Source organism: Lolium perenne, chromosome 4 (genome assembly GCF_019359855.2).
Source record: "Lolium perenne isolate Kyuss_39 chromosome 4, Kyuss_2.0, whole genome shotgun sequence".
Classification (NCBI taxonomy): Eukaryota; Viridiplantae; Streptophyta; class Magnoliopsida; order Poales; family Poaceae; genus Lolium; species Lolium perenne.
The window spans coordinates 380,063,974-380,088,690 of record NC_067247.2 but is presented as its reverse complement, the minus strand read 5'-3'; the positions used below and the strand labels follow the sequence as shown (position 1 = coordinate 380,088,690).

The following is a 24,717-nucleotide window of genomic DNA, read 5'->3' as shown; positions in this document are numbered from 1 at the left end:
TAAGGACCAAAATTTAATTTCAAAGGATTGGCAGGGGCCGCGCGGACGCGCACCCCCTCTAGCACAAATTATGACGTCCACTCTCCCACTTGGGGAGATGGTAGACCAACGCATCCACCAAGTGCAATGTGGACCATTGATCTAGGCCACGGCCCTTCTTGATCGGCCGTCGACCCCGTCCAGGTAAGTATGTTGCAACGTCGCACCCAGGCGCCTCTTTATAGCCAGCTCTCCCGTGCGATTCTTCTTCGGTTGGCGAGGTGGTACTAATAAAGGAGGGCGTCCTGGTGCAGCCGCGGAAGGAAGGACGGTGGGTGGGTTCGTTTTGGGCCTAATTCTGCTGGGCGTCTGGCAGGAAGCAGGCTTTGGATGGCCCCGGCCCAGTTTTTCTACTATTCCGTCTTCCTTTTTCTTCTTTCGAGAGTGGGATCTAAAGAAAACCATGGAGTGGAGAGGAGTGAGTTAAAAAGGAATGGATAGGAGGTGGTGAACTGCAGTGGAAAAAAAAAGATGACGTGGACTGTTTGGTATCATCATTTTTTTTTGTGAAGTGAAATATATTAATTAGTCATCAACGTTCTCTGGGCCAGAACCTCTCCAGAACATACTACGAATCTGGGAGCGACCGATATTTGCCAACAGGTGGCTTACAGAATTTAAATCCCGAGATATAGCTACTAGCTCCATGGATGGACGCACCTGCAACAGCCTCTTAATCTCTTCGACTATGAAAGTAACATGTGAACGGTTTAGCCTTTTCTCCTGGATCATTGTGACAGCTTCGGCACTGTCCATCTCTATTATACAAGGTCTGGCATCAGCTTGCTGAACTTTCAGTATGCCCTCCCTGCATGCACTGAGTTCCGCCTCCAAAGGATCCGCACATCGATCAAGGTGTTTGCATGCTGAGAAGATTATAGCGCCCCTATCATCTCGCAATACTATGCCACATCCTCCGTTTCTTAGCGTCGCATTGAAACTTCCATCCACGTTCAGCTTGATCGTTCCAGGCTGTGGCTTGCACCATTTTTTCAGAGGATCCGCTGTAGGTGAGATTTGCTTCTCTTTCTTATCACTGTAGTGAGCGGATACAATTGTTTTCCCTTTAACCACATCCGCATTTGGGGCACTCTTTATAGAAATCAAGGATTCTAGATAGCTGCACAGAAAGCGCTTCGAGCTCTCGATTGTTGGTGCAGGCTTGTGATGTACCACTTCATTGCGGACATGCCAAATCCTCCACAACGTCATGAGGATCATCGTTCTCATCGTCTCCGACTTGTGATCTAGCAGGTTTAAGAGCCACTCCGACCCTGTGTTGGTTATGTCAGCCAAATCAGGCAGACCCCACTCTTCCGCCATTGCCGACCATAGGGAAACTGCCAGGGGACATCTGCAAAAAGTATGGTATGTGCTCTCACATTCCACACCGCAAACAACACATGTATCAGTTACTTCCATATTTCTTTTCATTTTGTTCTCCCATGTAGCAAGGGAATTAGTAGCCAATCTCCAAGCAAATATGTGTACCTTTCGGGGGGCAGGGCACCCCCAAAGTGATTTCCAAATGGCCCTCTGGCCATCCGGTGCCCCGCTCGTGGCGCCACGAATTGGCCGATTTGTTTCTTCCATGGCGAGCCAGTATGCGCTCTTCACTGTAAACACACCCGTATGTGTATGAGCCCAGGATAGAACATCCTCATGTTGTACTGACGGAGGCTTCATTTGACTGATCGCTTCGACATCTGCAAGCTTAAAGTATCGATGCAGGAGATGCATATTCCATTCCCCTTGTCCATTCAACAATTCAGAAACACGTCGCAGCCTGCAACTGCGCTGTTTGGAGACAGGCCGGAAAGTATGTGGCCGTGGAATCCATGGATCACGCCAGATACGGATCTGATTACCATTTCCAATACGCCATATGAGCCCTTTCTTGAGCAAATCAAGGCCATGTTGTACACCTTGCCAGGCCGGCGATGCATTAGCCGAGAACACTGTGTCCTGCAGCTGTCCTCTAGGATAGTATTTTGCCTTGAGCACCTGGGCACACAAGCTGTGTGGAACAGTCAGCAGCCTCCACGCCTGGCGGGCTAGTAGTGCTTGGTTGAATAAGCGGAAGTCGCGGAACCCCAATCCTCCCAAAGCCTTAGGTAGCGTCACCTTGTCCCATGATTGCCAGTGCGTTTTTCGTTGTCCTTTCCCTGATCCCCACCAAAAGTTTCTCACAAGCCGGGTCAGATCATCACACACCGATCTGGGCAACTTGAAAACCCCCATGATGTATGTAGGGATTGCTTGGGCGACAGCTTTGATCAGAATTTCTTTTCCACCTTGAGAAGGAAGGCCATCGCCCCACAACATGATTATCTGAGTTAACATTTCCTGTAGGTTCTGAAATTTCCCCTTGTGCATGCGCCCATCAGGTGTTGGGAGACCTAAATACTTTTCTTCGAAAGCATCAGCTTGGACATGCAGCGCTTCCTTCACTTCTTCCTGTAACCCTGCTGGGCAGTGTGTACCAAAGAGGATCGAGCATTTTGATCTATTAATGAGCTGACCCGTGGCATTTGCATAGGTCTCCAAGATCTGATTTACATGTTCTGCCTGCACTCTGCTTGCCTTGAAGAACAGAATGGTATCATCCGCAAAAAGAAGATGTGAAACCCCTGGTGCACCTGGACACACTTTGGTGGTTCTATCTCCTCGTTATCCACACCTTGCTTCAACAAAGCTGATAGACCGTCAGCAACAAAGAGGAACAAAAAAGGGGAGAGGGGGTCACCTTGCCGTAGCCCTCGCGACGGTGCAAATGAATCCAGTAGGGCTCCATTGAATTTTACGGAGTATCTCACCGAGGTCACACATGACATTATCCACTGTACCCATTGGCGAGCAAAGCCCAACTTCACCATCACTTGCTTCAAGAAACCCCAATCCACTCGATCGTACGCCTTTGAAAGGTCTAGCTTATATGCACAATACTCCTTTCCTGGTCTCTTCTCTTGATTGATGTGGTGGATGCACTCAAAAGCCAGCAACGCATTATCTGTAATTAATCTCCCTGGGACAAATGCACTTTGTGCTTGTGAAATGATGTCCCCAAGGATTGGTCTCATCCGGTTAACCAAGCACTTGGATATCACTTTATAAATAACGTTGCATAAGCTTATTGGACGAAACTGAGACATACCCTCTGGATCGTCAACTTTTGGAATAAGCACTATAGACGTGTCATTGATACCAGGTGGCATACTTCCAGTTTTAAAAAATTCCTTGACAGCCACAATAATCTCCTCCTTTAAAGTACCCCAATTCCGTTGAAAGAACCTCGCTGGGAAGCCATCTGGCCCTGGGGCTTTCAACGGTCCTATTTGGAAAAGAGCATCTGAAATTTCCTTGTCTGTGAACTCTTCACATAATTTTGTATTCATCTCCGGTGAAATCTTCTCCTCAAAAAGGTGTATGAGGGGAGTGGGATCCAAGGTTTGATCTGCTTCAAACAAGTTACGGAAATAAGATGTAGCCATATCACCCAATACCTTTGGATCAGATTGCCATTCACCTGCATCGTCTTTAAGCCTTTTTATCCGATTTTTTCTAGCTCTCCAAATAGCACGGCTATGGAAAAATTTTGTATTTTTGTCCCCTTCTTTTAGCCAATTTATCCGGGATCGCTGCATCCACATCATCTCCTCTCGGTAGAGGAGCTCATTCATCTTGTCCGTGACAGCGCGTATCTCATTCCGGTCTGCATTCATTCTCATTAATTCCTCAAGTTTATTTCTTGATTGTTCAATCTCTTTTGTAACAGCACCAAACTTTAGCTTGCTCCACTGTTGCAGCTGGCCCATCACCTTACCCAGGCCTCTGTGAACATCTTTCAGATTTGATTTTGGTCCCGCATCGGCCCATGCGTTCGCCACCCGCTCCGGAAGGCTGGCATCCCTTTCCCACATAACTTCATACCGTTTGCCACTGGGGCTAGGCCCACTAACCTCCTCGTGTTCACATCGAAGCAGTATTGGTAAATGATCAGAGCATGGTGACACTTGGTGTATTACTCTCGCTTCTGAGAAGATGTCTCTCCATCTATTGTCAGCAACAGCCCTATCTAGCCTTACTTGGACATTGGCTCGACCTCTTCTTTTATTGTCATATGTGAAGGCAGGCCCCGAGAAGCCAAGATCTACTAACTCACACATTTCCAGTGTGTCTCTAAAAGCCAGCATCTGAGACTCCAGTCGTGGTGTAGCTGATTGGTGCTCAAAGGACCAGAGAGCTTCATTAAAATCACCTATGACACACCAAGGCAAATCTGACCTACGCCTTAGTTCCCTCATTTTACTCCACATCAGATGCCTATTCTCCGTGCGGGGTACACCGTACACACACGTTAGCCTCCAGAGCGGATCATTTGGAGAAAGACGTATGTGCACATCAATATATCTCTCAGTAACCTCCTGCACATCAACAAAGATTTGGTCACACCAAAAGAGAGCCAAACCTCCTCGCATACCATCACTATCCAGACCTGCAAAACCACGCAGGCCTAATCTATTGCGAAGACGACGAATTCTATCAGATTTCTGCCTTGTCTCACAGAGGAAAACTAGTTTCGCCCTTGTCGCTTTTATAATGGCAACAAGGTCCTGAACTGTCGGTTTGTTCCCCGCTCCCCGACAGTTCCATCCGAGGCAATTCATTGCTTCTGACGGGGCGCTCCATGCGTCCCCGTCAGTTGGCCAGCGGCCCCATGGCTGGCTGCCTCCAAAGATGCTACTCTCTCCCTCTCTCCTGCATTCGGCACTCTAGCATTCACATAATTCATCTTTTCTCTTTTATGCACACTCCCATTCTCCTTTACAATGGCATTCGTGGGAACCCAAGATCTTAGACCATGCAAGGCTGGCACCATATCAGAGATTCCCGGGCGAAGAGGACCCTGCAACATAGTCAGTGGCTGCACAAAAGCAACCTGAGGCAAGACAAGGTGCACTATATCCTCTAGCTCCGGTATGTTTTCCACCAAAGAATTTTTCAGTATGTCCCATTGATGCCACCAGCTTTCCCCGATCACTGACAGTGATTTATACGTATCTTGGACCTGCAGCGCGCGTAACAACACCGCAAGGTTGAGGTCAGTCTTCGTTATGTTGGCGATGGTAGCCTCCTTCTCCCTTTCTGTGTCCAGTTCCTGTAAAAGTTGTTTCCTCGGACAACGACGAGATGGTCCGTCCACCCCACAATTTTCACTGTTGGGCAAGGTCGGGTCTGTGCAGATGTTTGCCATGATGCCCTTCGCCTTGCCGGCCGGGCGAGAATGCCACCGCTGTCCCTCCCACTGTGCGATATTAATTGGCACGCCCTTGTTTTTCTCAGCCATGGAAAACGATGGAGCATGATTGGACTGATACCTTTGAGGACTGGTGATGTGATGATTCGTGTCCATTTTCATCTGAAGTATATCTCCTCCCGGGTCTGCGATCCATTTTTCGCTTGCACGTATGTTCCCAGTGATCAATAGCCCTTTAAACTCAATAGTAATCGCAAGGTTGGTTCCAGTGATCAAAAGCCATTGAGCCCAGTGGGTAATCGCCTCCCTTGATTCCACCCTACGCCTAGGCCTCCAGCTGGTAACGGCGATCGTCTCGGGATAGATTTCAGACCTGAAGGTTTCTGCTGATTCCCCTTCTCTGAGACACTTTATTCTGTGATTACTGCCATTGAAAAATCCCGAAAAATGGGGGAGAATTGTCCGCCTTGCAGGAAGATTTGCCACAATGCTGATTACTGTATCAATATTCTCACACAGGCTCACACGGATATGCTGCTGATTTAGGTGCTTCTCAATCAGAACGGTTCCCTCTATCATTTTGATGATACGTAAATCCTTGCACTCCAAGGTTGGCTGACTAGGGATTAAATTGTGGCATACCTGATGGTCAAGCCTTCCATCGCCGGAAGGAATCCCGAGCGGGATCTCTGCCAAAATTTCCTCCGTCTCCTCTGACTCCTGGCTGGACTGCTGATGCGGATCGGCTTCGCGGCTAGCTCCGCTCGGGACACTCGCCGGTCCCAAATCGACGCACCGGTCGAAAAGGGTGGAGCATTTAGACTGGAAGTAATCAAGGCTCTTTCGGGGATTTGTCGACCTTCGGATGATTTCTCTCAATCTCTGTTTTGTGGCAAGGGGAATGAAATCGGCGATACACTTGCGGCTCAGTATGGTGGTGGCGTGGTTAGCGGCGGGCGTGGCGGCGGTCAGGGCGGCCGGAGATGGCTCTTCCTCAATCACTACTCTCTTGGGTGTAATCTTCTCCCCACTCACTCTCACAGATCCTCTCCTCGGATCCGTACAGGCGGAATCGCCAGGATCGCCTCCAGCTTCGCCAGAGAGGCGAAGCGTCATATCGTCCCGCTTCGAAGCTTTCTAGGGGGGGTTTTAATTATTTGTTATGAGGTTATTTCTTGTTTGGTATCATCATGTGCTTGAGTTTGTAACTAATAGAGTCTACCATTTCAAAAAAACAAAACTAATTGAGTCTACCGCATAACTTGCCGAGATATATCTTCAAAACGCAAAACTATGCTCAACTCTCCTGGTCCATTCACGCAGTGGACGGTGAAATGTATTAGCAGTAGTAGTATATAGCACTTTTTTTTCTATTAGGTCATCTCTAGTGGTCCGATGCAAACGGTTCATGTTTGTTCATTTTGATCCACGCAGATAGTTAGCCACTAAAACACCAACCCAGCGGCCCTACACAACCAACCAGCTTATTCATGGTGACCTCTTTACGGTTCAAATTTGGCAGGGGCGGATTTACCGTGTGGGCACCCTGGGCACGTGCCCGGGCTCAACACTGGCGCTTGCAGGCACTCCGGCGAGGTCCCAGTGCGACGTACTTAGATGGAACTACAAAGTTCTGCTGAAAAATACGTGTTTCACATTAACTGGGTCAGCATAGGCATGTTCGCGTGTTCCTTGGCAGCTTAACTTGGCCCATTTCATTTCATAGTCCATTTCTGGTACTCAAAATAACAAAATTTTAGACCATTTCTCATGTTCATGAAGGTAGACCGAACTGGAATCAATTGATCGGTTTTTCAACTCGCGAGAGGAGTGTGGCGGCACCGGACCGTTGCTAGCCGGCGACAGCTCGTGTCCCTAGCTCGACCAAAGTGAAGTCTTTTATTTGCAGTGTGCCCAGGTTGTAAAAAAATTGCTAGGTCCGTCACTGAAATTTGGACATGCAATTCATCGGCACAGACAGGCTGAGACCGTTCGTGTGTCCCCTAGTGTTGTCATCGGGTCCGCCTGTCAGTGGCCGAGTACCCTCTTCGCCTTCTCTCCTGTCATCAAAGCCAGCTCGGCACTTACGTCGGCATTGACAACGACCATCGAGCGTCCTTCAAAACGAGTAAGAACCCGGCCATGGTCGCTGGCCATTGCCCCTGCAAACCTTGCTTGCTTCATAGACCACCGGCAGTTGAAGCATTCTCTCCCATCGACACCATGGGTAGACATTGGTTGTCCTGACACGAGGCCACTGTGCTCGCCTTGTATGGCATACTCGCGCCGCCGGAAGCGACGGTGGCGAAGGGCTTCACCATCACCTCCGGAGTACTTCGGATATGATGTCTTCCGGTGCAAATAGAAGGAGGTGTTGTGGTTCGACCCAAAGTATGAGACCTAAGAGCATCTCCAGCCGCGTCCCCCAAAACGCGCCGGATTGAGCGTTTGGGGGACGTGTTTCGTTCGTGCCGCGTTTGGGGGACGTCGCTCCCCAGTCGCGTCCCCCAAATAAAATTTCAGAAATTTTAAACTTAACGAGATTCGATTAGATTCATCCAAACTTACATAGATTCGAACGAAATTTGACTAAATTTAAACTAAACCTAATATAGAAGTACTTGCGGCGGCCGGAGGCGTCGTAGTACTGCTGGAAGTTGTACATGTCGTCGGTGACGACCTCCTGCTTGACGCGCTCGTCGACGGGCTCGTCCTTCACCAAGCCGCTTGGTCCTGTCTCGCCGTCGCCGGTGAGATCCACCAGCGGCTTGCCGAAGTCGCGGATGGACATGACGATCGCCGTGTCGAGTTCGCCCCTCCAGGCGTCCTTGTCGTTCTTGGACGCCAAGAACGCCGCACGCAGCCCTGGGCAGTCCTCGGGGTCGTCGCTGCGGGCGACGAGCCGCTGCTGCCGCTCGTACTCCGCCCGGCGGCGCCGCTGCGGCCGCTTCCTCAGCTCCTCCTTCCTTCACCTCCGGCTTCGGGGTGAGGAGGGCGCCGCCGCGCCTCCCTTGCTGCTACCGGCTGCCGCCACGCCTCGTGTTGACGGGCGTCGCCGGCTCCTCCTTCACCTCCCGTTTGGGGACGGTGTAGGGCGCCGAGCGGTACGACGAGGACGGCATCGATCGCGCCGGTCCTGAGGAAGAAGAGTGCGAGGAGGACGAGTACATCGTCCTCCTCGGCTGCCATTGAGGAGACGGCGGCGGTGACGACGGCATCTCCAACCTTGGAGCGCCGTTGCGAATGACGTTCTCGAGGGTGCGCCCCGGAACGCCCCAGAACAGGGCGCAACCGTCCTTGTTCCAGCTGTTGGGGCCGCCGACGAGCCCGTCGGTGTTGTACATCTCGATGTCGTACTTCGCCTTGAAGTACGTCGTCCACCAGGCGTCGTTGTTGTTGGCCGCCCACGTCGGATCCAACCGCTCCTCGGCGGTGAGTTGAGCCCGCCGGGCCTTGATGGCGTCCCTCCATTGCTCCGTGCCCGGCTTCGGCGGCGGCGGGACGCCAATGCCGTTCACGGCCATCTTCCAGCCACCGCTACTTGGCAGCCGCATGTCCGGCGGGACTGGATACCGGGCGTGGTACAGCGCCCATGCCTCCAGCACGGTGAGGCTGCCGCGGCCGAAGCCGTTCGCCGCGGCGATCTTGCGGGAGGACGAGCTCGACATTTTTGGAGCTGCGAGGACAAGATCTGGGAGGGGGGAGGCGGCGGTGACGAGAAGGTTTGTGAGCGGTGAGAACTGCATGGGCGTCTTAAAACAGCGGCGGCAGCGAGTAGTTGCACGGCAATAACGCCGGCGCGGACGGCCACGCGGCCATGCATGACGAGGCGCGTCCCTGCGTCGCCTCGGAAAACAGGGATGCCATTAACGTCGCTTGACCAAAGGTAGGCGATGGGGTTTTAGCCTTCCGAGCCGCTGACGCCAGGGGCGGAGATGGCCCTGGTGCTACCGGTGATGTAGCACCGGTCCAGCCCAATATACCAAGGGAGCAGGTATGTGGTAATCAGGGAAAAAAACTTGCTGCCCTGTTAGCTTAGCACCATCTAGCCCATTCTAGCACCACCTGGCCGCTGGCCCATCCTAGCACCACCTGGCCGCTGGCCCATCTAGCACTGCTGGCCCATTCGGCCGACGCTCAGCACTCTGCACGATCTGATCGATCGATCGAAACTCCCAGACGGCTAGACCAGTCGCGGTTCGTCTCCTCTACCCATCTGTGTGTCTCATCGCTTCGTTTCTTCTCCGTTGCGGCGCTGCCCTAGGCGACAGGCAGTCTTGTGATAGATCGAAACTCCCAGATCGATTCTTAGTGACGTCACAAGCAGCGACAGGACAGACGACCGCACACCGCAGTCCGGCCTCCACAATTTGCAAGTTGCAAGTTCCGATTGTTGAAGAAGCGAGGATCTGCTCCTTCTTGATTGTCTGCTACCTGCAATGTGAGATTTGCATCCCCTTATTCTTTAATGGATATGTAAATTTAGGTTTGATTTTCTGATTGTCTACAGTCTAACTATACTGTGTTAAATAATTAGGTCAATTTCTAGGATGGAGAAATATTTTCCAAAAAAAGATGCCTCAACCTCTGGTACGCATTTAGAGACACAAAAAAGAGTTCGCATTGAGCTTGATATGGATGATATAGTTGCTGATCCAGGGCTTCGAAAATCAATTTATGAGTTTGATCCGAACATTAGAGATGAAGCTAAAAGAGCATATTTGTCTATGGAATTTTCAATGTTGTACTTGATCAGATTCTAGTTGAGTTAAACCATAGCTTTGCTGAAAAATCAACTCAGTTGTTGAGATGTATTGTTTGTCTTGATCCTAAGAATTCTTTTGCTAACTTTGATGGAGACAAATTAATTGAACTTGCCAAGATATATGCTGCTGATTTCTTGGAATATGAGTGTGTTACCTTAAGGGATCAACTTGCCACATTTGTTGTTGATGTGAGAAGTGACGAAGAGTTCTCAAGGTGCAATGATCTTGGCAATCTTGCTGTAAAGATGGTTCAAACTGATAGACACACATGCTACCCATTGGTGTATCGCCTCATTGAACTTGCTTTGATTTTGCCGGTTGCCACTGCAACAGTTGAGCGGGCTTTCTCGGCTATGAATATTATCAAGACCGAGTTGAGGAATAAGATGAATGATGAATGGGTGGATCATAGCATGGTGTGTTACATTGAGCGAGGAATTTTTGCGGACATTGAAGATGACACCATTTTGTAGCGTTTTCATGGTTATAATAACCGTTCATGCCAATTACCCAAAGCCATTAATATGACTTAGCGAGTTACTGGTATGCCGTCTATTATTGAGTTCAACTTAAATATCATTTCTCGTTCATATTCATGATGTTTGTTCTACATATATGCAGATTGATGTCTTAAGTTCATAGTTCACGAACCATGGCGATGATTTGTCAACCATGAGGATATCTCAACGTCACGATGGTATTTCTAGAGAGGATGCATTTATTTATATTTTTTATCAATTACTCAATTAGCTACTTATATGTTTTGTCTAGTATACCAATGTACTTTTACCATGGAGATTTTTCGTTGCAACAAAGAAGATTTTTTTTGCAATTAGTTAGCACCCCCCCTTTCCGCGTTTCTGGCTCCGCCACTTGCTGATGCGTCGGGCCCGCGTCAGTTCGCCTCGCTTTTCGTTGTGTCCAGCGTGCCCGGAGCGTCCCCTGTGGGACTGGGACGGGCTCAGGGCGCCGGATACCGTATCGGAGGGTGCCAGCCACCATATCGACGGCGCCGGACAAAAATGAGTTTTGAGGGACGCGACTGGAACAGTTTTTTTGTCCGGCGCATCCCAAATTGCTCTGAGAGAGGTTTTGGAGGACGCAGATATCTAAGCAAGCTCCACGTGATCTCAATCAAGCTTACACTCCGCACCGAGAAGAATATTCCTGCAGATTCGTCTTCACGAGATGCGATCAAGCCTGGATGCACACAGCCAGCTCCCACTGACAACTTGGTCCCACAAGGCCGATTGAAAGTGGAAGCGCAGAAATCGTACGGGTGGAAAAAGGAGTGCGGACCCGGTGCACCGAACATCTTACACCGACAGGTGGGGTCTTCCCCCTCCTCTGCTCGCTCGCCCACCATCGTCGTCGTCGTCTCCTCCGAGCCTTCCCCGTCCCAAAGCCGCCGCGCGTACAAATACTCCGGAGGCGGAGCAAGCGCTCAATCCCGAACCCTAAAACCCCGCCGCCGCTGCAACGCCGCGCGCCTCCCATGGCGGCCGTACAGCGTCTCCTCCGCGCGGCGGCCTCGTCGTCGTCCTCCGGCGCCGCCGCGGCCACGGGCACGAGGCGCATGACGGGGTTCGCGGGGGCGGAAAGCAGGGGGCGGCGGCCGGCGCAGGACCGGAACGTGCAGTGGGTCTTCCTCGGCTGCCCCGGCGTCGGCAAGGGCACCTACGCCAGCCGCCTCTCCCGCCTCCTCGCCGTGCCCCACATCGCCACCGGCGACCTCGTCCGCGACGAGCTCGCATCCACCGGACCGCTCGCTGCGCAGGTCAGACCCCACCCCACCCCTTTCCCACGCCCTATTCTGCTGAATCCAGATCCCATCACACACGGTTCGCTAATCCCGATCTGGTTTCGTGCGTGCGGGTAAGCCACGACCTGGAATTCCGGTTTGTTTCTGCTAAGATCTCCGTCCGGATCACGGATCAGCAGAGATTACCTGCGCCCGCATAGCCTTGCGCTAAGCGTGATTCGGGGATGAATTTCAGCTCAGAAGGGTCATCTTGTTGACTCCATTTTTTGCGAGCTAGATGTAGATCCAGACAAGTAAATGTTGAGATTTGTTCTTAGCATTCACGTGATCTGGTAGGTGACTCTGCGTGATATTGCTATCCATTTCGTTTACATAGTGGACTTAATTTGATGACGATTTTTTTTTTGGCAAATTTGGTATTGTTATTATCGAATCCGTAAACAATGACAAGTTCAGTTATATTGTATATCTTGATTTCCTAGGACCATGTATTATTCCAATTGGGAAAGTGTAGGAGGCTATTCACCATCTTTTTTTCTAGTAGGCACTTCCAATTGGGAAAGGGTAGTGGGCTAAAGCTAAAACTTTTCCTACTAATACTTTTGGGCGTGGATAGAAAGGAAGAGTCGACAGATACTTTCACCAAAGTTCTTTGCTAAGCGTCTTATGGACTGTAAATGTGTAATTCAATATGTAATTCATGGCAATGATGCATCTTCCTATTATGACATCTCTATTTGCCCAAGGCCTTGCTTTGCTTTGTCCTTAGATAGGTGCATGATCGTGCTGTATTAGTGTTGCTCTCTATCCGATTATTATTATTTTTTCTATCCCTTTGGAAATGACAATGGTGGGTTTTTATTTTACAGCTCAAGGAAATTGTGAACCAAGGGAAGTTGGTTTCTGATGAAATTATCATCAGCCTTTTATCTAAACGGCTTAAGAAAGGAGAAGAGAAGGGTGAATCAGGATTTATTCTTGATGGCTTTCCACGCACCGTAAATCAAGCTGTGAGTATTGTTTACATACCATGAGTAATTTCTGCTTTTATTCCTTCTGGGGGAAAGAACATGGTGATAGATTTGATCAATCTCAATTATTTATGTTTCCTGCCTGCTTGTTCATGACATATACAAAAACTGTATTTGGTTGTGTGATTGTATAGAAGTAATTTCTTTCTGTTAACTAGCCCTGTCGAGCAAAAGCTGCAACCAGATACTCTTTCATAGTTCATTAACTGAATCATAGTGGTTGACTCCAAGTTAAATAATTTCTCTCTACAACAGGAAATTCTTGACGGAGTTACAGACATTGATATGGTGGTTAATCTGAAGCTGAGAGAAGATATCATTGTACAGAAGTGCCTTGGCAGACGCATTTGTGGCCAATGTGGTAAGAACTTCAATCTGGCCTGCATTGACGTCAAGGCTGAAAATGGGCTGCCACCTATCTACATGTCTCCATTGTTACCCCCCAAGAACTGCATGTCGAAGCTTAAAACGCGAGATGATGATACTGACGAGGTTGTGAGAAATCGGCTACGGATATACAATGAAATGGTATGGCACTTTGCATTTCCATTCGTAATATTACTCCTTCCTGTCTTGTCGTTTAGCTGGTTATAAATGTGTTCTCTGAAGGATATGATTCTTGCACTCTGTTTGTGTGCTGCTGAACAGCATCAGTAGGGCTTAGATTTGCTTTCCTACATGATGGAGTTAGTAATCACAAGTAACATTTGTTCTTCCCACTTTTTTCAGAGTCAGCCTGTGGAGGATTTCTACCAGAAGCAGGGAAAGGTTTTGGAGTTCGATTTACCTGGAGGAATCCCAGAATCCTGGCCAAAGCTGCTCCAGGTTCTAAATCTGGAGGACCAAGAAGAGCTGAAGCTGGCCACTGCTTAAGTCCTGTGGGGCGGAAGACCTTACATAGTCCAAAGCATACCTTACATTTTTTGCCTCAATAATGGAAAGAAGATAAAACTCTTATTCCATAGATGTGTGTGTGGCTTTGTGGCAGTAATTTTGACCAGTAGTGAGCTATTTATTATTGCCGGTGTTTTGAAGTAGCCGGTGGTCTGTAACGATCATATTGAAATTTTGATCTTAAGCAGCATTTCTTGTTGCGCGGTTTGTAGTGCATCATCAGCAATCTGGACATGATGTAATGTTTTGTTCAAGATGAAGAGTGATCGATTTTTACTAGATAGTGCATGTGTGATTCTGCCTTGGTGATGTCTAAGAGCATCTTCAGCTGCGTTTCCCAAAGCATCTTCCAAAGGGATTTGAGGGTGTTTCAAAGGCTGCTTCCGGATGTGCCCTAAATATTTTCCGGTGTTCCTAGCCCATCCTCTCTGTATAGAGGTTCTATTAGGGATGTTGAACTTTTTATTTGAAGGTCACGTTTGGGGATGGGGCTATGAATGGGAGCTTCCCAAACGCGAATTTTGTCTGGACGTCCCTCAAACGATCAATCCAATGCTTTTGCCGAACGTCGTTTGTGGAATGCGTCTGGAGATGCTCTAATATTGGTGGTCAGATTAGAGAAGCATGTTGTTCATCCAAGTACACTCATGCTTCATAATTTAAATTCAAATGTTCTCTAGTTCCCCTTAATGTGTGAAGTTGTCTTTGATGATGTTGCTGTTACTCCCAAGTGGGAAGGAATAGACTGGGTTGTGTCATCCTTGACATCACTTTTCTTCCATCGTGGTCGTGGTCGTGTATGAATGTCCACCTCGTCATTGAGTACATGGGACTACCGGGCACAAGTGCAGCAGTGGGGCTATGTGCCACTTTCCACACCACGCCAAGCGGACGCCTCCAGGCAGAGGAGGGCACATGGCGTGGACCATCGCAGCAAAGGGACGACGGCCCCATTGCATGATGCATCAGCGACGCCAGCACCTCTGTGCCGAGAAGACAGTTGGGCTAACGATAACGAGTCCCGATCCCATCTCCTCGGCTCGTTCCAATTCGGGGCTTCAGAATGCCGTTGCAGGGCACAGGTCACTTGTGAATTGTGATGCATCCACCATTTTCTGTTGTCGATGGTTTCAGCAGCATATGCTCCGTTGTCTTTGGGTAGTAATGGAAATCGATCCCAGGCTCCCAGCTGGGTTCCTGTTGAAAACAACCAGCAGCTATATTCATTGACTAGGGAAGATCAGGTGCAAATTATCAGCATGCTATAGTAGTATGGGCAAGTATACATACAGTCGTTTTCTGTCATTGAAAGTAAATCCCCTGGCTCAAATCCTTCAAATGGGATTATAGCAACACAAAAAATTATACGCAAGGGCAGCACATCTTTCGTCACAAAAAGAAAACAAATACTCATTTCAAGACGATTACACGATGCAAAAGCTGCCCTTGTCTCTTACAACGAACTTTGACATTTGTATTGCACAAGAGAAAGAAACAGGGTCCACGCACAGTGTGTAAACTGTTCCAGAGATACAAGTCACTATAAACAAAACAAAAAAAATGAACTCTGGAATATTACTTTACATAGCACAACCAAAATATGTCCACTCTGTACGTGGGAATGTACAGGAAAAAATGCACACAAGGCGAACAGAATAACTTGCTGACCAAAAAAATGGATCCGTTGCGCTGTAGTTTCCTCAATCTGAGCCTTGCATCGACAAAGAACTCTGTAAGAGACAAATCCTTTGTAACACCAGACATGCATATCAGAACTTGGGGGGCGACCGGGCTCCTGACGCTTTAAAAGGTCCGGTCGAACCAAACGGATCAGCCTCATCAAAGGAGTCGAACCGGCCAAAATTTCTAGAGCTGTTTGATGAATCGAACCCTGCTGTGTTCTCGCCAGCTGAGCTGCTTATAGAGTCGAACCTGGAGAAGCGACTTTGTTCATGTGGGACGACGCTGTCTTGGGATGCGAAGGAATCAAACCTCCCAAAGTTATACGAGGAGCTACCGTCACGGCTTTCGCCAAACTTCGGTGAGAATCCAGACGTGTACGCAGGGGAACTTGGAACAGATTCATCAAAGAATGAACTTTTCTTTCCATAGACGCTAGGGCCAGTTGGAGAGCTCACTCTAACAGAGTTTCCACCAAAGTCGTCTGACCCAAAGAAAGAGTTACTTCCATGATTGCCAGCCTCCTGTACCAAGACAATTCATCAGAAACAGGTAAAGGGCCGACAGAACCAAAATCACCAGAACTAGAAAGAACCGACTGCAAAGCTTACATTCGCATTAGATCCCCAAACAGATTCAGTGTCTTGGTCATCAAAATTCCATGAAGTTTCATCAGCATAATTATCACCAAACACGGACTCAGAGCCACCGTGATCACTGTTACAAAATAATGATCAATACCACTCTAACAAAAAACTTAGATTGTATAACTCTTTCAGGCCATAAGAATCGACAAATCCTGGCTAGCTACTGTTGCTCGAGATTACAGTGGGTTTGGCTCAATGGAAGGCTTGTAATTAGAAAAGGACAACAAATAGATTGACAATTCAGAGTTCATTAAGAACAAAAATAATTGGAATATAGCTCATTACGTTCATGTATACTATGCCTGATATATGACAGTTCTTGAGGCCATACAACTTGAGGGTTAAATCTTGAGAATTCTACATGAACAGAAATGTGAAAACACACACCTGTATGTTCCCTTTTTGGTGGGAGATGAGTCATGCCCAAAACGGGAAGACTTAAATGGACTCCCAGAGGCACTTCTTCCAGCACTGCCAGGGCTCCTTACAGATTCGTCACCAAAATCATACACTAATTCACTCTCAGGCACTTGATCACCAGCTCTGTAATGATTGAAATCCTTGGCATGACCATTAGAAGATGCAACAGGGGAATCCATGACACCATCATCCCAAAGAGATGATGATTTTGCATTTTCAGACGCTGGGTTTTCAACAATTGTACCATTGTCCTTTACAAGGCCAAACCCTGTTATGACAACATGGGGAAGTTAAGAGCATAAGATTGACCAAAAATGGAGGAACTACATTGCTGATGCAGACAGCATGAACAAATAAATGTCTGTGTGGCCAAGATCAATGTGTAGTTGCACAGTAGCAATGCAGAAAGGTTCACTATTAAAGAAGTTCAGACTTCCATGACATTTCAATATATGAGGTAGCAGATTAGTTTTATCTACATCATACACAGTGAAAAATTATTTGACAATAGAGAAATAGGTCTATGTGAAGTCATTCTTCAACTATGTTTTCATAACTGGTGTAGGTGACAAGCCAAAGAGAAGGTACCCACTAGAAATTTTCCAATATTTCATGGACTTAACTGGTGTAAGCATGATATCTTGGATTGGAAGAATGGTCTGCATGCATGCAAAATTACTCCACCACAAACAGACAATGACCAATTTCGAAAGGAAATATGTTTGGATTGATACAAAACAATACTTTGGTCATGACAGAAAAAGGTTGGTTTTTCTTTGGATAGTATACAACTTTCTGGCATATCAATTACCAACTCTAGCCCATTTTTTCAGACAGCATTGGCATACTCATGGGCAAGCAAAATCTATGGCCCAGTTTTAAATAAAACCAGAGTTTTTTTCTCGAACTAAAAAGTCGGGATGGGAATGGGCCTGGTCAGCTCACTGGGTCACTGACCCGACCCAAAAACTCGAGGCCGATGGGGCAGGTGGGTCGGCCTTGATTGAAATTTGGGTTGGTGGTGCCGGTCCTGACTCCTGAGTGACCCAATGGGTCGGCGGGGCCGACACATCTCTGCGACGTCGACGGTGCTATGTTCGCATTTCCGTCCAATTCAAGTCGAGTTCCTTCTGGTCCGCTAGTGCCGCTGCCAAGCACAACTCCGACTAGTCTCAAGCCTGACACATGCTTCATTTGTTGGTTATTAGGTGCTAGCTGCAGACTAGGTCGTGTCCATCTTTTTCTTGGATTCCTACGACATGCATGAATGCTTGAACAATCCAAGTGATCCTAAGTTTAATCTAGTTCCCTGATAATTAACAACTCCCGGTATGACTTGGTGAATTTTGTTACATGATATTCTATTCCACGTGAAAATGGGTCGTCACTGGGTACCCAGCAGCCCAGCAAGGCCACAATGTGTTCTTGAAATGGGTCGACCCGTGGCCTCACAAAATGGCCTTGGGGCCATAGGGCCAAGTCCAAGGCCAGGTCCGGGTCGACCCATTCCCATTCTAACTATTAAGAATGTATAACTACAATTGCTCCCTTCAATACTTATTAAATCAGAGTTCAAAACAAGCACAGTACTTTAAGTATGTCTAAGTAAGCAAGATGGGTAGAAAGTAGTTGACCTTCATCCTCAAATTTATCCCAGTCTTCATCCCACTCAAGTGCTCCCTCTTGCTGTCCAGGTTCCCAACCTAGCAAACAAAGACGCAAGTGATCAAAGAATGTATGGGTTACATATCTTAGGTGAAATAAAAACTGAAAGTTGGGAAGTTGGGTACCAAATGGAAGCTCAACCGATGCTGATGGCTTGAATTGCAGTCCAAAGTGCTTGCACCGTTCGCTAAAAGCTTTCTCCATCTCCTCTAACTGATGTTGGATTCGATCGGCTCGAACCTAAGTGTGCAGTGCACAGTGTTATTTAGAGAGGCACAAAATGGAACTGACTGAAGGTGGAGCTAGAACATACCTGAAGCAAACCATCAACACTTCCACCTTGTACCATTTTAACTAATGCCTCATTAAGCTCAACTTTCCTTTCCTGAAAGAGATTATTAAGAAGAGGCAGGTGGAATGAAGACGGGGGCATCAAAGAATGAAATCACAGTAAGAATCGCCAAATGAATTTTTTCTAAGGTGTAGTGCTGCAAAACCTGAACGTCACGAAAAGCAGCTTCATCAACTGCCAGTTTGGACGCTAATTCTGCCACTTGCTTGTACTTCTCTTCATATTTTTTAGATAGCAATTCCACCTGAATTAAAGTAAACACTGCCCGTCATTTTGAATGAATTATGAATCCACAAAAAAAGACGATTAAAAATGAATTTGCATACAAGCACCATTTACCCATAGAAAATAGCTCTAAAGGAATAACTACAATGCCAACATACATCATAAATGTACCTCACGTTTATCAGAAGACGCCCTTTCTGTGATCTCATTCAGTCTATTGTCACACCGACTTTTATACAGGACCTGGCACAAAAGAGAAGTAAGGAATAAAAGAATTATGAATAAGACACGTCTAAATAAGATCAGTAAATGTAATACAGTAATAGATTACATACTGCATACAGATCAGAATTTATTTACGGAGTCCTTATCATTGTACACATATGGAAACTACTAACAAAAAATCGAATGTGCTTACAAGATCTTGCATTTTTGTGCGGTAGTACTCTAGTTTTTCTCGAGAGTCTAGGATCTGCTTCTCCACCTCAACCTTCAAAATGCAAAAGATACAAAAATAAAGACAAAATGTTTCATATATAGTTCACAGCGAAGGACACATGGAATAGATTAAGCAGCTGCTGCAGCTACAGAGCATGATAACAACATCTTCCTGCATTTATAGGATATTGCTTGTTGAGCTATACAAATTTTTAGTTTACAGTAGAGTAATAGAAAAAGGCTATCCAAACACACAATTAGATAAGTGTAAAAAAGTGTCCAAAAGGAATTCTAAACAAAAGCACGAGAAAGTAGTAATACCTCTCTAAATGGTGTGGAAAAGGTTGGTTATTAAGAACTAAAAGTACAGATTTTGTATCAAGGAATGCTAGACGGATGGAATGCTTCTACTAAATACCCAGTCCAGAGTTCCAAGATTTGCTGCTCAATTAAATTTAATTATTCAAACAATTGGATTACTGGTATGGTATATAAAAGACTTTCTATGTATCTGTCAAGAATGTACTTTCTATGTAACTGGATTCTCCCAAGATCCTAATTTAGATTTTTCACCAGGACTCCAATTTCTAGAGTACAGCGGTACAACCCTGGTCATTGTTAAATCACGTATTTGGCTGTATTTGCTTAAATGATTAATACAAGCAGTCTATATCATTCTAAATGTATATCAACTGGTGCTAGACACCATAAATCCTGTCTGGTCAAATTGGAGCGTGAATGGTAAATGATCAGAAGTTCGGCACAGTAATTTCAGATTTAAGGGAGGGGTCCAGTACCTTCTTAGGAGCATTAGCTACCTCCTGTGCAGTTGAGTTCACCCCACTTATGTCATCTTTGCTTCCCTGAGGTGCCACATGATTATCCATACCAGGCATGTAAGATCTTGGTTGTGCTTGTCTTGTAGCTCCATCAGTCTGTGGATGCGAAGGTTGTGGCAAGGGTGGGCGTATACCACCAGTAGGCAAGCCAGGTGTGGCAGGGCCCCTATTTGGTAACCCTAGCCCAACATCAAATATCTTATGAGCAGCAGGCCAAGAAAACTGAACACGAGATGCCATGTTGCAACTTGCGGTACATTATCTCATGTAACTGAGATCAGCCAGACAATACAACTATTACCTTGATTCTGTTGCCATGATGGGGCACTATATGCTGTCGAAGGCAAGCCTGTTGCTCGTAAGAGAGTCTCGTCAAATTTAAGAGAATCAGGGAGCGATGGAGGCAAAGGAGTTCCAGCTCGGTGCCTCTCCATTAAATAAAGAGCAATGCAAAATTCCCTCAGAGAAAGCATGCCGTCATTATCTTGGTCAGACAAGTCCCACACTTGTTTCAGTACATCTGCGAAGTATAAATGAACAACAATTGCATTAACCAGTGGCAATGGTATTCATAAGGGGCTATGTTACACAGATCATATGGAAACCATCGCAGAAACAGAAACAAAATACAATGGTCATGTTACTGAAATGCATTAGAGTATCTTATATACAGGCATACACATTTGCATGCCTAGGACAGTAAAGTTGGTGATGAGACCTTACCTCTTGAAAGTCTCCAACTGAGAAACAGCGTACGAGCTTCGGCACCAGTTATTTTGCCATCTCTGTCCTTGTCCACATCCCCAAAGACTTTAGTGTACTTCTGGATATCCGATTGATTAACTTTTGGCCATTGAGAAGTAGAATTGGAAACCCCGGCAGAAACACCTGGAGCTGGAACACTAGGCTTCGCAGGGGGCAGTGTCTGTTGAGATTGGCTGCCACCGTAACTCATTGTTGGGGTACCGTGGAGAGAACCAGGCTGTGTTAGATTAGCAAAGTTCTGGGAGGCAGTTGGCGTGGACATGAAGCTGGATGAGTTGGGCATTGTGCTTGTTGGAAGTGCAGGTGTGGATGTACTTGGCTTTGGCTGCGTAAGAGCAGAGAAGATGTCAGTGCTTGGTCCCGAGCTACTGGCAGGGCCATTTCCAGATAGCACCAAAGCTCTGGAATCTTGAGGCAATACAGCACTATTGCTCTGGGGAGGCAACGATGAAGAAGACATTGCCTGTGCCAGCAGCCCAGAAGCCAGGCCGCCCATTGGCCTAGACATTCCAAGACCAAATCCACCTGATGTTGTCTGCGGAGGAACAGCTGGTCCTGGGGAAGGTTGTGAGAAACCTCCGGCATTACCTCCTTGCCAGCCAACTGATCCTCCCATGCTGCCACCACCCAGTGGACTCTGATACATTCCAGTTGCTTGAAGTGATCCTCCCATGCTGCCTCCACCCAGTGGACTTTGATTCATTCCAGCTGTTTGAAGCGATGTTGGGGGAGCTCCCGCCTGAGGTGGCCTCATGAAACCAGTGCTTGAAGGGGGGAGCTGCTGATTAAATCCCATGTTAGGAGGCTGTGATTGGGTGCCCCTCGGCCCTGCAAACTGATTTGCTGGCATGGCGCCACCCTGACTCGCTGCCGGCATCATCGAATTGATGCCTTGGGGTCTCGGAACAGCGCCAGCATTCACCTGCGGTGTTTGAGTGGCAGTCGGCATCATACCACTTCCCTGTGGCCTCGGAGCGGCAGCCGGATTCATCTGCGCAGCTCCAGCCTGCGCCGGAGCGGGTGTAGCCGCAGCATTAACTTGGGGCCTAGGTGCACCCGCCGCACCCGGCTGTGGAGGGGATGGCCCCGCGGCAGCTATCTTCGGGGGTGGAATTCTAGCAGCGGCAGGGCCGTAGAGCGCAGACTGCACTATGTCGGGCGTGAGCTGACGCCCGCTCTGCGCCACGGTGACGAGGCGAAGCATGTTGAAGAACTCGGGCCGGCCGAGGAAGCCGGTCTTGTTCTTATCGGCGTGCATCCAAACCTGCACGCACACCAGCAACCCTTAGCTCTTCCGAATTGGCGGCTCGGGAGATCTAACGCTGCTCGATCACGGAGATCACACCAAGAATTCGAAGAATGCCCAGTGGGCGACAGGAATTGGGGCGGGAGGAGGGGGGTTTAGCTCTCACCTGGGCGAGGACCTGCTGCGGCAAGCCGGCGCCCTGGAAGAAGGCGACGGCCTCCTGGCCGCTGATGCGGCCGTCCTGGTTCAAATCGGCGCGGCGGAAGTAGGCCTCGAAGGCCTCCATCCCCGCCATCTCCGGGATCCGGGCCGGAGACCTCGCCGACGGGGCCGCGGCCGCGCGGATCTGCTGCCCGCGTGGTGTGGGAGATCTCGGGGGAGCGTGTCGCACGAACCTCTCTTGTGTGTCTGCGGGCGGGCGGGCGGGCGGGCGAGGGCAGTGGTTGGGGTCCTCCGGAAGGTGAGTTGCAGCTAAAACTTTGCTAATTGCCACTCTCATCTCATGCCTTTTCAATCAAGATTATTGTGCTATCGAATTGCTGATCATTTAAAATTAGTTTGTGCTCGCTGAAATGCTCAACTATATTGAAGTTGAACTATTTTATGATCATGATCTTATTACAAGAGAAATAGCAATTGAAATAAGGAAGATTGGTTAAACAAGCTCAAAAAAGGGGATATATTGTTAGATACAGTACTCGAAGGTGGCAGCCATGCTCCGGAAGAAAAGCCAACTTACAAGTATTTTTCTGAAATATAAAATAATACGTTGATCCTATGTGGGCTTTAAATTTCATGCAGATAGGATGGGTTTCAAGCCCATGAAAAAAAAAGACAAGTGTAGTGATGGAAAAATAATCTATTCAGATCACTTAGAAAAATCAAGGAAAATGTTTGATTAAGGTTATCTCTTGGGATATTCATAAGTATTGTGTTTCTTGTTTGATTGAAAATAAAAGTGACTCTAGTATATGGAGGTTCAAATTAGAGCTTATTAATGAACTCCATGATGTGGCTCCTTGTTGGGATGGCTCTACACTTATTAGGGGAGATTCTAATCTCCTTAGAAAAAGCAAAGAGAAAAAGTTAGCATTATTAATAACCATTGGGCCAATCTATTCAATGACTGGATCAAAAAGTTTATTTTGACAGAATTAAGAAATACAGATAGAAAGCTTACTTGGGTGAATTTCTCTGAAAACGAAGTCAGGGAGTCTGTCTTTGGTTCTTATGCTGAAGGAGCCCCATGGCATATCTTTCTTATTCTTTCAAACTTTATGAGAAATCATAAAAGATGACTTGTTAGAGTTATTTGAGGATTGGTTTAACGGTAGACTGGACATTTATATATTAAATTTTGCCATGATCACTCTTATCCCAAAAGAGGATGATGCTAAAGAAATGAGAAAATTTAGGCCTACTAGTTTATTGAATTGTGTTTCTAAGATTTTCACAAAGTTATTACAAATAGGTTTGCCTTGATGATTGACATACTGATTTCTCAACAACAATCTGCCTTCATTAAGGGGTGTTTCATTCTGGAAAGTGTTGTCTCTGCCCATGAAATAATTCATGAGGTGCATAGAAGGAAAGAGAAAGGTTTAGTTTTTAAGATAGATTATGAAAAGCCTATGATAGGGTTAATTTAGATTTCTTATATGAGATCCTACATCTTAGAGGCTTTGGCCCTAAGATTATCGCTATGATTAAACAAATCCCTCAGGGGGGATCTGGTGGGGTGAAAGTAAATGATATTGAGGGGGATTTCTTCCTGACTGGTAAGGGGTTGAGACAGGGAGATCATTTTGCTCCTTTTTTTAAAATTTCGTGGTAGATGTTTTCTCTAAAATGGTAATTAAAGGAGCCTCTTGCGGGGTGATAAGTGGTTTATGCCCACATCTGATTCCTAGAGGTGTGCCCAGTTTGCACTATGCAGATGGTACTCTCCTTTTCCTCGAAAATAATGAGAGATATGTCATTAATCTTAAATGGACTCTCACTTGTTTTGAGCAGTTGTCTAGGATGAAAATAAATTACCACAAGAGTGAGTTAATGGCTATAAACATGGAGCCCCTGGAGATTGATCCCTTCCTGGAAATTTTCCAATGTGTGGCTGGCATTTTAATAATCTTAAGAGGGAGGACTTGCAGCCTCTAGTAGATAGTTTACTTAGTAGAATGGCGGGATGGAGAGGGAAATTGCTCTCCTCTGAATCAAAAAAGAATCCTCATCCAAACTATTTTATAGCATTCCCTTATATATGTTGTCTTTATTTAGATTTTCAAAATGGGCCATAGATCTTATTAATTAATACACAAATAGCTAACTGTATGTGGGATGATAGAGATGGCAATAGAAAGATCCATTTGGCTAACTGCCCTTTGTATGCATGAAAAAGGAGTTTGGTGGCCTTGGCATACCAAACCTTCAGGATTTAAATATTTGCTTAGTTAGCTCTTGGATTAAGAGATATATTAATGTGGGAGAAAGTTTGTGGAAGAGAGTGGTAGATGCTAAATACAACACTAAAACCCCTAGTATACTCTGCTGTCAAGATTTGAATATCCTTCTATTTTTTGGAAGGGATTAATGTGGGCTTTTAGAGCAGTTAAGTTTGGATATAAATGGAAGGTATGTAATGGTAGACCAATTAGATTTTGGGAAGACACCTGGTTTGGAAATGCACCTCTT

At 46.9% G+C, this 24,717-nt stretch overlaps 2 protein-coding genes and 1 non-coding gene across 3 annotated transcripts; 1 reads left to right on the top strand and 2 right to left on the bottom strand.

Moving 5' to 3' along the window:
• Positions 1-31: 31 nt before the first annotated feature.
• Positions 32-191, bottom strand: LOC127297701 (U1 spliceosomal RNA). The gene has a single exon (XR_007849392.1). It is a non-coding gene; the product is annotated as a U1 spliceosomal RNA (small nuclear RNA).
• An 11,235-nt stretch (positions 192-11,426) lies between these two features.
• LOC127297209 (probable adenylate kinase 1, chloroplastic) lies at positions 11,427-14,028 on the top strand. The gene is made up of 4 exons (XM_051327509.2): positions 11,427-11,839; positions 12,694-12,834; positions 13,111-13,383; positions 13,585-14,028. Exons 1-4 carry the CDS (start codon positions 11,558-11,560, stop codon positions 13,726-13,728), a joined length of 840 nt encoding a protein of 279 aa, XP_051183469.1. The 5' UTR covers positions 11,427-11,557; the 3' UTR covers positions 13,729-14,028.
• Positions 14,029-15,141: 1,113 nt separating this feature from the next.
• On the bottom strand, positions 15,142-22,460 carry LOC127297207 (uncharacterized). Its single transcript, XM_051327508.2, has 13 exons — positions 22,193-22,460; positions 20,739-22,044; positions 20,317-20,535; positions 19,974-20,194; positions 19,157-19,228; positions 18,910-18,981; positions 18,659-18,757; positions 18,475-18,546; positions 18,287-18,401; positions 18,131-18,199; positions 16,464-16,764; positions 16,041-16,146; positions 15,142-15,953 (listed from the first exon to the last, which is right to left on the bottom strand). Exons 1-13 carry the CDS (start codon positions 22,319-22,321, stop codon positions 15,519-15,521), a joined length of 3,216 nt encoding a protein of 1,071 aa, XP_051183468.1. The 5' UTR covers positions 22,322-22,460; the 3' UTR covers positions 15,142-15,518.
• Positions 22,461-24,717: the final 2,257 nt, after the last annotated feature.